We start from the raw sequence: 17001 nt of genomic DNA, 5'->3' as shown, positions 1-17001 counted from the left end.
ATTTTGCCGTATCCATACGACAAATGGTGAACACCGGCCCAGAAGCTGAGTTGGTGCCCCCATACCTGGGTGTCGGCTGCATGTTATAGCTGACACCCTGGGGAAATGGTGAGGTCCGAAGTTTGCTCCGATCCCCGCTATTAACCCCTTAAATGCAGCAGTCAAAAGCGATCGCTGCATTCAAGGTGTTTGCAGCTCATCTGCACCTCAGCAATGAAATTGCCGGGATGCCGGTGTCTGCAAAGGCAACCGGAGGCCTAACACTGGCCTCCCGGTATCGAAAGCATTTGCTGCATCTTAGTGGTTGGCAGCAGATCGGCAGCTCTGCACTGCAATCGCAGGACTGTCGACTGCAACTATGGCAACAGGAGGCCTAACAATGGCATCCTGCTTTGCCATTATGGAAGCCAATTAGGCCCTGCCCGGGGGCGAAGCCTAATCGGCTTGCTGTCAGTGAATAACTATCGTACATAGATAGTGCAATGTATTAGAAAAATAATCTGACAGTTTGACCTTCAAGTCCCATAGTTGGACTAAAGAAAAGTTTAAAAAAGTGTAAAAATAAAAGTTGTTAAAAGTAAAATAAAAGTTTCAAGTAATAAAATAAAACACAGGGGCTTTGCAAATGCGACATAGCGACCATAAACCGATCCAGCAAAATCTGCACTCCAAAAGCCAAATGGCGCTCCTTCCCTGCTGATCCCTGTCGTGTGTCCAAACAGCAGTTTATGACCACAAATGGGGTATTGCCGTACGAGGGAGACGTTGCTTTACAAATGTTGGGGTTCTTTTGTTCCTTTATTTGTGGAGAAAATGAAAAATTTTGAGCTAAAGCTACATCTTATTGAAGAAAAAGGATTTTTTTTTTATTTTCACTGCCCGTACTCTGGAGAAGTTGCTTTACAAATGTTGGAGGCCTTTTTCTCCTTTATTCCTTGTGGAAATAATTTTTTTATAGCTACAGTACGACAACATCTTATTGGAAAAAATAAAACTTTTCATTTTCACGTCCAAATTCTAATAAAACCTATGAAACAACTATGGGGTCAAATGCTCACTACACCCCTAGATGAATTCCTCAAGGGGTGTAGTTTCCTAAATGGAGTCACTTTTTGGGCATTTTCATGATTTTGGTCCCTCAGGGGCTTTGCAACATGGTTTTGGTCCCTCAGGGGCTTTGCAAATACTACATGGCCTCCGCAAACCATTCTTGCTAAATTTGAGCTCCAAAAGTCAAATGGCGCTCCTTCCGTTCTAAGCCGTGCTGTGTGGTTTATGACCACATGTGGGGTACTGTTTTACTCAGGAGAAATTGCTTTACATATGTTGCAGTGCTTTTTCTCATTTAATCCTTGTAGAAATGAGAAAAAAATAGCTAAACTTTCATTTTCTTTGAAAAAATTTAGATTTTCATGGCCTACTTCCAATAATTTCTGCAAAAAACCTGTTGGGTAAAAATGCTCACTATACCCCTAGATAATTTCCTTAAGGGGCGTAGTTTCCAAAATGGGGTCACTTGTGGGGGGTTTTCACTGTTTTGTCCCCTCATGGGCTGTGCAAATGCGACTTGGCCTCCCCAAAAAATTCCTGCTAAATTTGAGCTCCAAGAGCCAAATGGCGCTCTTTTCCTTCTAAGTCCTGCCGTGTGTCCAAACAGCCATTTATGACCACATGTGGGGTATTGGTTTACTCAGGACAAATTGCTTTACAATGTTGCAGTGCTTTTTCTCATTTAGTCCTTGTGGAAATGATAAAAAATTAGCTAAACCTATATTTTCTTTGAAAATTGTATAATTTTCATGGCCTACTTCAAGAGCACATTTTTCCATTAATGTAAAGTCCAATGTGTCACAAGAAAACAATCTCAGAATTGCTTGGATAGGTAAAAGCATTCCGACGTTATTACCACATAAAGTGAAACATGTCAGATTTGAAAAATGAGGCTCTGTCAGAAAGGTCAAAAGTGGCAAAGTGCGAAGGGGTTAACAGATCATGATAATCTTGTTATTTTGTGTGAATATAGCTTACATGATACATCCAGAATGGGGTACTCTACAGTAATGTACGTGTACTTTCAACTTTGTCATATACTTACGAGTTAAATTGCAAGATTGAGTTGTAGCCATATGGTAGCGGAAAAGTATCTCCTCCATCCAAGATAAAATTGCTGTAATCCCCTATTTAAGAAAAAATAATGAGATATCAGTCCCGTGATCCTTCAAGTCAACATTGTTTTATGTTTTATTGAGGGGGCTAATGTCTAGGCTATGTAAATATAGGTGCTCACTTGGGGCAATATTTTGCCATAAGACATCGATATACTGGTTCCGGTCAGGCCTGGTATGCTCATGGAAGAAGCCCAGCGCGTGCATGAATTCATGTGGTACCAGAGTGTATTTTATACAGGAAGGCATATCAAGGCTCAATATCTGTCTACCTCCAACCTTCCCAACATACGACCAACACCTGAAAAACATAACAGCATCAAGTACCATATTAGTACATGAACAGTCCACATTAAAGGGGGTTTCTGTTTTTTTTGTACATAAAGCTTAAAGAGACTTCTGGAAATGTACGTTGATAGCCTATCCTTAGGTCAGGATATCAATGTGTGATGAGTGGAGGTCCATACCCTGGAAACCCCAATAATCAGCAGAAGAAGATGCTGCATCTCTACAGGCACAGCAGCACATCCATGCACATGATCAGTGGGGGTGGGGGGGTCCCTGGGTCAAATCCCCACTGATCACACAATGGTTGCCTATATTAAGGATAGGCTATCAAAGTATATTCCCATAAAATCCATTTACAATAAAAAGTTCTTCCATTTTTTTGAACATACATGGAATTTAATTTCCTCACCATTTCCAAGCCCTTATTTTGCTGTCAGTGAATGAAAACATACATTTAGAGGTTAAAAACCTGTAAAGACCAGAACCTTCTCACACTGGGAGTTTACTACACTTATATCTAGTGTAGACAATACTCTCTGGTCTAGCTCGCTCCAATGTATCAGTGTAGGTAGCCTTGACTGTTAGGCTTACAGAGGATAGCTTAGATTACATACCACTGTAGCAAATTCCCAGCTGCGAGAAAGAAGAATTTTGCTATTTACTGACTGCAAAAAGCTTGAAAATAGTGAAGAATGGAAAATCTAAATTTTTTTATACATTTGCAAAACTAATAGAGTACTTATACTATAATTTAAGGGGTATTCCCATCATAAATGCTTGAGAGGTAAGGGTCCGAACTCTGGGGCCCTCACCCATCGAGAGATCTGTGAATCCATGACCCCAGTTCAGGACGACCACACTCCCCATAGAAGTGAATGGAGTGTTGGCTGCACACTGGGAGTTACAAAAAAAGCCAAGAGCGCTGTTGGGTGCCTCGGTAGCTGGACTCATGGCTATAATATTAAAGAGGTTGTTTGTGATGAGACAACTCCTCTGATTTTCATTCTTCATGGATTCATTTTTGTGGACACTGTTATAGTTAAGCTTAAATGATAGATTTCCATACCCTCCTCCAGTCTCTATACTGATATAGTCTTGTTCATTGCTTCTATTGACAAACTGTACACAGGTCATAATCTCAAATTCCTTCATGAGCGTATCGAACATTGATATTTCGAAACTAGCTGGAAACAGAAGAACAGAGTTATGTTTTTAGGTTTAAAATATTGACAAACTTCATCTCTAGACACAAGTATCTCAGGTCAGATCTATAATAGGGATAACTTACAATAATCAGGGGACACGACAAACGGAACTATTACCATTCCATTTGCTGATTTTTTCCATTGGCACCCAGGACATACTTTGGCACTACGTGAGTGTTTAACGTTAATGTCACCACCCACAAGGAAGACAGCGATGTCTGCGATGAGAAAGGACAAATAGTTAGATCTATATTGACAGATTTTCACAATGATGAAAAAAAACAAAAAATTGCCCCAAAAAGTTTTGTTTATCAATACAATGCAGTAATTTCATTAGCAAATATTACACACATCTCACCTTTGTTTGCTTCCTTAATTATTTCAAACATTGCTCTGCTGTCAGCGTAAGGATAAGGGGCAATTGCTAAAAAAAAAAAAGAAAGAAAAATGTAATACCAAAGTAGCAGCACAAATGTTAGAACAGTTTTGCCCTTAGCAAAACACTGCGTTCACTAGAGTTCACTTATGGTGATTTTTGGGGAGAATTGTGTTTACTTAAATTTCAGGAGATTCAAGTAACGCCTCTGCAAGAACATAATTTGAACAATGCAAATAGGGGCATCAATGTTGGATTAGAAATAAGAACCACCAGCACAATAATGATATTTCCCATCCTAGCCTCACAATTTCAGCAAAAACAATGCTCAAGATGCAATTGTTCTCTCACTGTACGGATAACATTTACCATGCAAGATCATTATAATTCACATAGGCAACAATTTTCGTGATACATAATAACCATCTGTAGAAACAAAAAAATCTGTGCCAAAAGCAGACTAGCCTCTATTGAACATGTTGAATACTGACAAAATAAAGTATGTTTTCCATTTGATAATACAGTGAGTACTCTTCTATGTGTTTTTAGAGTCAGGAAGAAGCAGAGAAAGCTTAAGATTTTTGTCATTTTTATACATTTGTATTGGCAGAGTTAGTACAAGTGAGGATGGAGCAACTTTAAAGTGGCAATTGGATAGGTGAACTGAATTACTAGTAACTGTTTTATTGACCGTGAAAACCATAACAAAAAGCATGAGGGAAAGAAGGAAAATTAGCAGAGTTAATTGGGAGAAGAAAAATGGAAATAAGGTTAGATAGATAGATAGAAAAATCTTAACTTACTTTTTCCAGCATCTTTTGTTTTCTATGAGAAAATAGAGACATGTTTATATTGGGAGAATGAGAAAAGTACTAAATACAGGTCTATCTACCTCTCCTTGTAAGAGAAGCATGGGATACAGTTACAGTTCAGAGACTGAAGCATCCTTACTTACCTTTATTGGTGTCGCCTGAATGAGTAAACAGCCAACTAACCACAGCAACATGATACTAAGCGCCATTATCTTGTGTGTCAAGTTTCTCTCTTCTGCTAGTACATGTGCATCATAGACTCTATTTAAACCCAAAATCGGGGATGAAACAGCCAATCATCACACGGGCATGTGATCATAAAGAGGGAGTGACCCCCCCCAAGGAAGGATTGTAATGTGATAGGGTCCACCCACATATAGGCTGGATTTACATACACACAATGAAGAATAATATCATTATCCGGATAATTGGTACCGTATATTCACAGATATCTTGTTAGGATTAAATTAATTCTTAACCAAAAAATTTTGCTCCAATCTTGCCATAAAAATAAATCCAGCACGCCGATTCTAATGAACTGGCCTGCACAAATGCAGGAATTAATCCTTGACCTGTGTACAAGAAGATACAGGCAGTGCTACTGAGTCCACACATTAGGTGGAGAGAAGAAATCAAAAGAACACCAGGGGGCACCAAACCATGTATGTAACAAAAATATCTGCACATGGGAACGTTTAAAAAAAGAAATTACAATTGAAAAATTTTCTGTTTTGTGAGATGTAACACAAAATTTATTATTAACCCCTTCCCGCTGCAGCCACTTTTGACCTTCCTGACAGAGCCTCATTTTTCAAATCTGACATGTTTCACTTTATGTGGTAATAACTTTGGAACTTGTGGAAAAACACCAATATTAAGAGAAAATTTGCAAATATTAGCACTTTTCGAAATTTCAATGTATCTGCTTGTAAGACATGCAGTAATACCACACATAATAGTTACTACTTAACATTTTTAATACGTCTACTTTATGTTTGCATCGTTTTTTTAACATCCTTTTATTTTCCTAGGACGTTACAAGGCTTATAAGTTTAACAGAAATTTCCCACATTTTTTAGAAAATGTCAAAAGCCTATTTTTCTAGGGACTAGTTCAGTTCTGAAGTGGCTTTGAGGGGACTATATATTAGAAAGCCCCCATAAATCACCCCATTTTAAAACTGCTCCCCTCAAATTATTCAAAACAGCATTTAGAAAGTTTCTTAACCCTTTAGACTTTTTACGAATTAAAGCAAAGTGGAGGTCAAATTTACAAATTTCATTTATTTTGCAGAAATTCCATTTTAATCAATTTTTTCTGTAACACAGAAGGTTTTATCAGAGAAACACGAATTAATATTAATTGCCCAGATTCTGCAGTTTTTATAAATAACTCACATGTCCTAGTGTCCTAATGGACCGAAACACAGGCCTCAGAAGCAAAGGAGTACCTAGTGGATTTTGGGGCATTCTTTTTATTGGGGTATGTTCAAACTGGCTATTTTAACCATTTAACCATTTTTTCGGGCCGTAAACATCCCGAAAAATGGCTGGAAAATCGGAAGAAGAATGCCTTCAAACATCTGCCCATTGATTTAAATGGGAAAACGGTCATTGACATAGACAAACAGCTCCAAAAACGGCCTAAAAAATGCAGCAAAAAACGCGAGGTGCTAAAAATGCTGCTTTGTCCCTTGAAAACAGCTCTGTATTTTGAGACGTTTTTTAGTAAGCGTGTGAATATAGCCTTGGATTAAATTTTAGGCACTATGTCAGGTTAAAATGGGTCTTGGGAAGCCAAAACAAAGGAAACACCCCCAAAAATACCCTATTTTGGCAACTAGATGCCACAAGGAATTCATCTAGGGGTGTAGTGAGCATTTTGACCCCACAGGTGTTTCATAGATTTTATTAGAATTTGGACGTGAAAATGAAAAGTTTTATTTTTTTCCAATAAGATGTTGTTGTACTGTAGCTATAAAAAAAATATTTCCATAAGGAATAAAGGAGAAAAAGCCCTCCAACATTTGTAAAGCAACTTCTCCAGAGTACGGAAATTCCCCATATTTGGTAATAAATTGCTGTTTGGGCACATCGCAGGGCTCAGAAAGATAGGAGTGCAGGATTGGTTTCTCGGTACCATGTCGCTTTTGCAAAGCCCATAAGATACCAGTACAGTGGAAACTCCCCAAAAGTGACTCCACTTGGGAAACTACACCCCTTGAGGAATTCATCTTGGGGTGTAGTGAGCATTTTGGCCCCACAGGTGTTTCATAGATTTTATTAGAATTGGACAGTGAAAATAAAAATGAATTTTTTATCAATAAGATGTAGCTTTAGCTCAAAATTTTTTCTTTTCTCCACAAATAAAGGAGAAAAATAACCCCGACATTTGGAAAGAAACTTCTCCAGAATTCATAAATACCCTATATTTGGTCATAAACTGCGGTTTCAGCACACGGCAGGGCTCAGAAGGGAAGGAGCACCATTTTCTAGAATCGTTTTTGGGTGCTGTGTCGCATTTGCAAAGCTCCTGTGGGACCAAAACAGGGGAAATCCCCCAATAGTTACCTCATTTTGGAAACTACACCCCTCAAGGTATTCACCTGGTAGTGGACTGAGCATGTTAACCCCACAGGTGTTTTCCAGAAATTAGTGTGCACTCGATGTTGCAGAGTGAAAATGGCAATTTTACCATGGATTTGCCATTTCAGTGTCCAATATGTTGTGTCCAGCATGTGTCACCATGAAAACGCAGCTCTCTAATTAATATGCAGAGTTTCCTGGTTTTAGAAACACCCTACATGTGGCCCTAATCTTTTACCTGGACGATCAACAGGGTTCAGGAGTGAAAGAGTACCATGTGAAATTGAGGCCTAATTTGGCGATTTACAAAGTATTGGTTCACATCTGCAGGACTGATGTGAAATAAGAAAATAAACCCCTGAAAAGTGACTCAATTTTGGAAACTACACCCCTAAAAGCATTTATTAAGGGGTGTAGTGAGCATTTTCACCCCACATGTCTTTTCCATAAATTATTGCCCTGAGGATGGTGCAAAGTAAAAATTGCAATTTTTCCCCAGATGTGATATTTCAGTGGCAAACTTGTTGTGCCACTGGAGACACTCACTACAAAAATTGTTAAAACGGTTCTCCGGATATGGTGATGCCATATATGTGGATGTAAACTGCTGTTTGGGCACACTGTAGGGCTCAGAATAGAGGGAGCGCCATTTTGCTTTTGGAGCGTGGATTTTGCTTGGTAGTAGTTTTATTTGGAGTTTTACTGACATTTCAGTTTATAATGTAGGGGGCACATGTAAGCTGGGCAGAGTACATCAGGGGCATAGTCAGGTGGTAGAATAATGGGGTAAAAAAAACAATAAAATAATCCATAGATGTGTGTTACGCTGTGGAGCAATCCTTTCTGCACAGGCCGGTGTCGCACTGATAAATGTCCTTTCTTATCCCCTATTTGGTCCACACTCTGCACATTTGCAGTTTGGGTAATTTTGCTGGGGAAGTGTTGTCCTGGTATAATACAGGAACCCTCGCTTCAAGCAGATATGTTTGGGCCCTCCCTTTCCTGGTTCCATAATATTAGGGTCTTAATAATCGCCTCTTGAAACAGAAGAAATGTTCCCCCCGGGCCTGCACACCTGCATATTTCTTCTTTCCTGACTTATTGGAGCCATAACATTATTTTTTTTATATAGACGTAATGGTATGAGGGCTGTTTTTTTGTAGGATGAGCTGTAGTTTTTATTATTACCATTTTGGGGTACATGCGACTTTTTGATCACATTTTGTCCTATTATTTGGGAGGCAAGGAGACCAAGAAACAGCAATTCTGGCATCGTTTTATAGGTTTCCTTTTATGCAGCATGCACCGTGCGTTATAAATGACATGTTGACATAGCGCTTTTTGATAACTTTTTGCACAATAAAATTACTTTTGTAAAAAATTATGCCTTTTTTCTGTCACGATGTTTTGAGAACCCTAACTTTCTAATTTTTTTGTCGAGGGATCTGTATGAGTGCTTGTTTTTTGCGAGACGAGCTATTGTTTTTATTGATATAGTTTTTCGATACATGCAAATTTTTAATCACTTTTTATTCAAATTTTTGGAAGGCAAAGTGACAATAAAACAGTAATTATGTATGATAGTATAATGGTTGCCTTCTTGAACACAAAAAAAATTCATGGAAATATACCCAACATTTCCTTAATTAGTTTGAAACATCTTGTCTCCAAAGTATACGTACATATATTTTTTAGACAAAAAACAGATATATCCACCAACAAAGTAATAGACATTACTCACGCCTTGATGCAAAATCTTGAATCCGGTCGCGCAATGTTTTGGCTCAATAGCGTTCCTCAAGCTCGATTTTAATGCAGATCACGGGAGTCCAGGAATTTAGATATAACACATGTCCAGCCCCGCATGAGCAATCCACTGGTCGCATCTATTCTAGACCCAATCAGTGGATGCCGATGCACTTGTGGCATAGACAGACGCAATATAGGACTGCAGACGCTGGTACTTGGGACACATGTTGACTTACCCATGGCGCCATAATGGTACATAGCTATCAATTATTGCAGCGTATATATTGACTACACTCGCAGCTATCTATATAAAAATTCTTGATTCAGCCACTGTTTTTAACAGACCCCTGAGGAAGCCGGTTCCCTCCGGCTATACGCGTGGGGAAGGGATTGAGGCCAGCTTTACACTTAGTGCCCATTCAGCTGGTTTACCTTGTCCAGGCTTTCCCATCTTGAGATCATAAGTAGCCACAGTTGGTATTGTATATTGCACATGGCACTTTATATATGTATATTTATGTAGCATTTGTTGCATTGTATTCTTTACCATAATTGATTTTCTTGCTGGGTTGGACTAGTGTGTATCTATGTCTTACATTAGTGCTGGTCTCTGGTCACGTGTCTGATTTTGGACCTGGCTTTGATACTACAATATATGGAGTTTTGCCCGCTTTGTTTTGTGTGTTTTTTTAACGTTTTTCTTTATCGTTTTTAGTTCTTGTGTTTCAGAAGCAAGTCATTTTGTGATTGCTGTAATTCTCATAGTAGAGCAGTATTAGTAACTGAAACCGTAAAGTTGGGCATACATACTTTAAATCACTGGTTTCCCGACTCAACCATAAGCTTGCTTGTTCAGCTTGGCTTTCCCTAATTTCAATGGTGAGAGGGGAATAATCCGCTGCCAAAATCCCTCTTGCAGCGGCTTATTTCCCACTGGAACAAAAAATTGGACATGTTGATATCCATCATGCCCAATCCTTCGTTCCACGACAGCAGATGTTGGAGACCCCCATACACATCGGGTAGTCAGCCAAATCTGCAGACTTTGGCGGGTTCAGATAAAATTCATCTGAATGTCATCTGAATGTCATCTTTGTCATGTGACCGGCCCCACTGTACTCTATGTATAAGCAGTAGTACATCAAGTACATAGAGTACAGCGAGCCGAAGAGTCCTATCGTCATCAAATAAGACTCTTCAATGGATAGAGGGGAATAATCCACTACCAAAATCTCTATTGCAGTGGCTTATTTCCCGCGGGAGCAATAAACTGGACATGTTGAAATCCAACATGCCCAATACTTCTTTCCACGACGGCAGATATTGGAGACCCCTATACACATTGGATAGTCAGCCAATCCTGCAGACATTCGGATAAAATTCTTAAATTCTTAAAGGTTCAAGGAGAAGAATTTCCCTTTGAACCTCATCAAAGGTGCACGTCGTAAAGCCTCAGAGTTGTCCCAAAACTTCTGTATAAATCCAACACATAAAATATTAGAATCCAATAAATACAATACGAATTTTATCACTACTTTCAATCAAGGGAACAAAGCAGTCAGGGCCATCCTGCACAAACATTGGCATATTATAAAACATGACCCCTATCTGAAGGATGTGATACCGGCTCAACCAAGCATCACATTCAGACGGTCTCTGACTTTGAAAAACATCCTAGCCCCTAGCAGGGTTCGGAAACCGAAAATGGCGCAAACAAACTTTTTGTCCAAATTAAATGGCTCCTTTAAATGTGGTCACTCACGGTGTCTATGTTGTAACAGCATCACTCACAAGAAATATACATACACATCCACCGTCACAAAAGAATTATTTACTATTAAGTCATTCCTCAATTGCAGTAGTTCCTACGTAATTTACCTAATGGAATGTACCTGCCATTTACAATATATAGGGAGAACCACACAATGTCTGCCATCCAGATTGAACAAACATCGATTTAATGTGAACACAGGCTTTCTAAAACACAGCGCGTCCCGTCATTTCTCCCAGGTACACAATTGCCAGTTCAACCAAATCAACATTACACCAATTGAGGACATCCATCTAGATGTCCCCAATAGGTTCAACAAACTCAAACAGAGGGAAAATTATTGGATATTCAGACTACAAACACTACACCCAGGGGGTCTTAATGACATCTCTGAGTCCACATTAGGTTAATATATCTTCATTTCAGGCAACGTGATCAACAAAAGCCATTGCTAACATGTTCATAACAGTGAAATTAAAATAAAACGAAAATAAGAATATAATTATCCCTAATGGGTACTCCTTCTGGCATACCTACTATCTTATATCAATATCGATGTAAACCATTTGATGTGATAACTAAAAAGTTTGTCACTATGCCATTACCATTCATTATCTTATATATGCCAAATAAATACACATAGAAGTATTCTTACTTCTTCATCAACTTACCTATGTTCCGTTTGGCCCATCATGTCTTGTTCCCCCTGATGTCTTGACTTTCCTTGGTTGTCCCGGCCACGGAGACGCGTCTCAGCGTTCTCAGTGTAACCTAGCAACACAACTACTTTCATTACAAAGTTACTTCACGCTAAACTTATCAACAATATTGAAAGTTTCACTAATCATTTATATAAAAATATAAAATTGTCAATTCAGAGCTTGTTTTACTGGTTTTAATACACCTGTTTTAATGCATTGCAGATGAGAACACACTCCCGGCTTTTAAAGACCACTACTTTTAGGTTATTTCTGTAATTTATACAATTCAGGCACTATCCCACTGTATCCCTATCATCAAGTGTCTATGTTTTGTAAACAAAAGAAAGTATTTATTTTTATAATGGTTCATTTCTGTTTTAACTGCCCTTTTGTTGAAAAAACCGGGTGTGACATCACGGTCGCACTCTGACCTCGGCAGATTTGGCGGTTTTTCACTCCTGTTAATTTGAACTCACTATGTTATATAAAGTGTCAGAAGCACAATGTGTACATGGCCTGAGGAAGACGCTCGTTCAGCGTTGAAACGCGTAGCCACATATTGAAATAAACGATTCTATTATATCTGGACTTTACCGTCATTTCTACAAATTTCGCCACGCAGCAGCGCCTCCAGACGATCCATTTTTTTCTCCTCCTTTCTCCGTTAATCAAGCGGTCCCTTCTGGGAACCGATCCGGATCTGGCAGCAGCATATGTGGATCTACCCTTACGCTTTAAACATCCTACCTAGGTGAGCATGGTAATTGCCCCCTTGCTTCACCCACCTAACATATTGACCTGCACAAGGTGGCGCCGTGTGTTTTTTGCTCTCTCTCTCTTCACGCTACAGTATTAGCAGACGTGCCGCATGCTAGGCACGTCTGCTAGAGCACACGTCTGACTCTGCCCGTTAGGAGCAGAAGAAGCCTGCGTGAGGAGAGGGTGAGTAAGCACCCCTCCCTGATCGATACAGTTATTTAGTTAGGGTTACACAGGGATAATAGGTGGTATATATAGCGATCATGGGGGTTAATACATGATTAATACAGGGATGGCTGGACTACCCATCATCCCTGTATATTACCCCTATCATCCCTGTGTATAACAACTATCATTCCTGTATATAACCCACATCATCACTGTATATACCAGCCAGGCTGGTATATACAGAGATGATGGGGGTTATATATAGGGATGATGGGGTTATATACAAGGATGATGGGAGTTATATAGTGATGATGGCTGGACCAGGCATCATCCCCGTATATAACCCCATCATCCCTGTATATACCAGCCATTATTCCTGTATATAACCCCCATCATCCCTGTATATAACCTCCATCATCCCTGTGTATAACCCCCATCATTCCTGTATATACCAGCCATCATCCCTGTATATAACCTCCATTAATCATCCCTGTATATACCAACCATCATCCCTGTATATAACCTCCACCATCCCTGTGTATACCAGCGATCATCCCTGTATATAACCTCCATCATCCCTATATATAATCTCCATCATCCCTGTATATACCAACCATCATCCCTGTATATAGGGATGATGGAGGGGTTATATACAGGGATGATGGCTAGTATATACATTAACAGGGATGATGGTTGGTATATACAGGGATAATGCTTGGTATATATAGGGATGATAGGGGCATATACAGGGATGATGGTGGTTATATACAGGGATAATGGCTGGTATATACAGTAACAGGGATGATGGTTGGTATATACAGAGAGGTCTGCAACTCTTTATAATTCAAACTCCGCTGTCAGATGTCAGAGAAATGATTGAAGTCTATGTACACTATTTTTTTTTTTACAAAAGTAAAAAGAATTTTTAGCAAAATCGAATTAGAAATTTGCACCAAACACACTGATACACACACACACACACACACACACACACACACACACACACACACACACACACACGCTGAACGAAACCATAGCTTTCCGTTTCCATTACTATTGATTTCAATGGTAACGTTTCCGTAGGAGACAAACGGAAACCATTAGCAACTGAAGAGTTACCATTGAAATCAATGGTAATGAAAACGGAAAGCTGTGGCTACCATCTCGCTTCCGTTCAGTTTCCATTCATGGGTACCCCTGATGGAAATGTCTGACGGAACCCATGATCGGAACCCCGACGCAGATGTGAACGAAGCCTTAGATGTGATGGTAACAGCTCGATCCTGCGTGTTACATGCATTGGGGGGGGCGCACTCAGATCTGTTTTTCCCCCCCCCACCCCCGTGCTAAACCCCTAGCTACGCCTCTGGCCAGATTAAAGGGGTTTGTACGGGGATTAAAGGGGTTTGTAAATGCTTTTTTGCATTTATGTATTGGACACGTAGGGTGGTATAACCTTCTAGAAATCCCAGTTTGTATAAGTTCTAGGGCAGGGCTTCTCAACTTTTTTCTTCTAGGTCCTCACTAGCCAGAACATGATGATGCCTGGACCTCACCAGTGGTTGAAGTCCATGCCAAAAATATTTCTCAATTTACTCCGGAAGCGAGTGCAACATTTAAGGTGTATTCTAATGTGTTGACTTTCATCAGTAGTGTGCCGCACAAATAAAAGCCACCAGGTAAAACCGTGTGTGTTTTACCACGTATCAGGCCAGGATCATACACAGTTTTGATGCAGGTTTTGGGGCAGTTTTTGACAAAAGAAAGGAGATGCATCAGACTTTTCTTTACACATTTCCTTCCTTTTGGATCCACTTCTTGCTTTGGCTCAAAAAACGGAGCCAAAAACTTTGTGTCAGGAACGTAACTAGGAAAGACTGGGCCCCATAGCAAACTTTTGACAGGGCTCCCCCTCCCCTAGGTGTCACAGCCCCCCTTATAGGCAGCCCCCTTATACATAGTGCCCCATGTAGACAGTGCTATACAGCCCCCCTGTAGATTGTGCCATACAGCCCCCCTGTAGATTGTGCCATACAGCCCCCCTGTAGACAGTACTATATGGCCCCTCTGTAGACAATGTCACACCCCACTTGTAGATAGCGCCTCCAACCTCCCCCTTGTAAATAGTGCCATACAGCCCCCCTGTAGATAGCGCCATACAGCTCCCCCTGTATATAGTGTCACACAGCCCCCCTCCCTTGTATATAGTGCCACACAGCCGCCCTCCCTAGTATATAGTGCCACATAGAACCCTCCCTTGTATATAGTGCCTAACAGCCCCCCTCCCTTGTATATAGTGCCACACAGACCCCTGTAGATTGTGCCACACACAAACCACTGTAGATTGCGTGTAGGTGGCTTGACTCTCGGTGCGGAACAACAGATACGACACAGCTTCTGGTTTAACCATTTACTGCAATCAATTGAACAGGTCCTTTTCATTCTGGTCGGCGCAGACAGTACCACCAAGGTTGGGGGACGTCGAGCCCGCTGGAGTCCCCCTGAGAGAGGTCGTGCCTAACCCCCACGTTACCAAGCTTTGGTATCTGCATGCCTATGACAGTCACGGTGGGAGCTATCCACTATTGTCAGCATACCCTCAGGTAAGAGTTACACTCTCGGCCATGTGTTGCATCGTGGGGGTCAGTAGCTCGACCGGCCTTCGGGCACTGTCACGGGTCCTTGCAGAGCTATCCACAACCTTTCATGGCAACCCTCTTCCGCCCTCAGTCGGCGGCCAAGCTAAGCAGCACGCCTAGGACACAACCGAACAGCCACAGGTGACAGATATGAGTTGTTCAAAGTCCTGGTGCTAGTCCGATACTGACTTATGTCACTCTGCTTATTTACTGTCTGCTCCAAACTCCATACACTTGATATAGTTAACAGTCCAAAACAATCTTTGGAAAACTTCTAACTTCAGACAACATACTTCCTCATAGATAAGCGCAGGGACACTGGCATGTGCAATACTAACGGGCAGGCTGGAAAGTTGGAGACCGTAGCTCAGAATCTACTCCATCTTCTGTGTATAGGTGAAGGCACGGGCAATTTAGGCCTACAGCATGGTATCTGCAATCCCCTGTCCTTATGGTGACAGGAGGTGCCAATGGGGGGGAAGGAATCCAGTACCTGTACCCCTCTGGTCTGTCTCCTCATCTGGTCCAGCTTGCTGAGTCTGGCGCTGCTCCAATATGTGGCTGGTTGCTGCCTCCGGTCTCTCCACACTTGTATCTCGCTGGTCTCCACCGCTATGCCGCCAACTGTCCGACCTCGCTTCCTCTCTCTCAACCATCTCCACCACAGCCACTCGCTTCTCCCCTCACCACCCTTGGGCTGGGTTCACACGAGCACATTAACGTCCGTAATGGACGGACGTATTTCGGCCGGAAGTCCCGGACCGAACTCAGTGCAGGGAGCCGGGCTCCTAGCATCGTAGTTATGTACGACGCTAGGAGTCCCTGCCTCTCCGTGGAACTACTGTCCCGTACTGAAAACATGATTACAGTACGGGACAGTTGTCCTGCAGAGAGGCAGGGACTCCTAGCATCGTATATAACTATGATGCTAGGAGCCCGGCTCCCTGCACTGAGTTCGGTCCGGGACTTCCGGCCGAAATACGTCCGTCAATTACGGACGTTAATGTGCTCGTGTGAACCCAGCCTTACACTTCCCCCTTCGTTCTGAAGTGCAGCCCTCTGCACTTAAACCTCATAGTCCTGCAAATAAGCTTGTTGTCTGTTGCGGCTACATCCCTGAGGAAAACGTAATCCGCAGTTCTCTTTGGGTGTTGATGACTCCAAGGACCCGGTCAACTCCAATGCTTCTGTTGGCAGCGGTTCCCAAGATGAATTGGGGTTGTTTGAGGTGATCACCAGCCACCAGTTCCCCTCTGCATTAGTCCGTAATGAGTCCCTCTGATCTTCTCGTACTGGCGATGAGATCACTTCTGACATTGGAAAGGTGCAGGGTCGCAACAGGTTCCGGTGTAGGTTTCTATTCTGACCCCGATCTCCTTCTAGTTGTACCTCATACACCGGGAGTTCAGGATCGATGCATTTGATCACCACATATGGTTTCCTTTTCCATCGGGGGTTCCAGCTTACCCCCACGTGTCGCTTGGTGGTTCCGGAGACCAGTACTCGACCTCCCGGATGAAAGATTGCGTGTCGTCTAGCTCGGTTCGGAGACTTCTCTCCTAATCCAACTCTCTCCACCCTGACTTTTGCGATGTTCAAACGCCTCTGGTGGTCTTGTACACCACTCAGCGGGGGACCTGTCCATGTGATATTCTGGGGTCCCCCATAGGAGCGCTAGTAGTAACAGACTAGGACGGCCGAACATCAGCTGATATGGGGCGTATCATGTAGTGCGGTGTACTGTGTGATTGTAAGCCCACACCAGGTCGTCTACGTACTTTGG

At 41.6% G+C, this 17001-nt stretch overlaps 1 protein-coding gene across 1 annotated transcript; it reads right to left on the bottom strand.

Annotated features, from left to right (window-relative positions):
- Window positions 1-2234: 2234 nt before the first annotated feature.
- Window positions 2235-15874, bottom strand: LOC142730028 (low choriolytic enzyme-like). Its single transcript, XM_075849339.1, has 8 exons — window positions 15712-15874; window positions 11623-11722; window positions 4990-5107; window positions 4838-4859; window positions 4017-4082; window positions 3742-3876; window positions 3520-3637; window positions 2235-2466 (listed from the first exon to the last, which is right to left on the bottom strand). The coding sequence occupies exons 1-8, from the start codon at window positions 15872-15874 to the stop codon at window positions 2235-2237; spliced, it is 954 nt and encodes a 317-aa protein (XP_075705454.1).
- Window positions 15875-17001: the final 1127 nt, after the last annotated feature.

Source organism: Rhinoderma darwinii, unplaced genomic scaffold (assembly GCF_050947455.1).
Source record: "Rhinoderma darwinii isolate aRhiDar2 unplaced genomic scaffold, aRhiDar2.hap1 Scaffold_739, whole genome shotgun sequence".
Lineage (NCBI taxonomy): Eukaryota > Metazoa > Chordata > Amphibia > Anura > Rhinodermatidae > Rhinoderma > Rhinoderma darwinii.
Note: the sequence above shows the minus strand (reverse complement) of the source record. Positions and strands in the feature narration are given on the sequence as shown.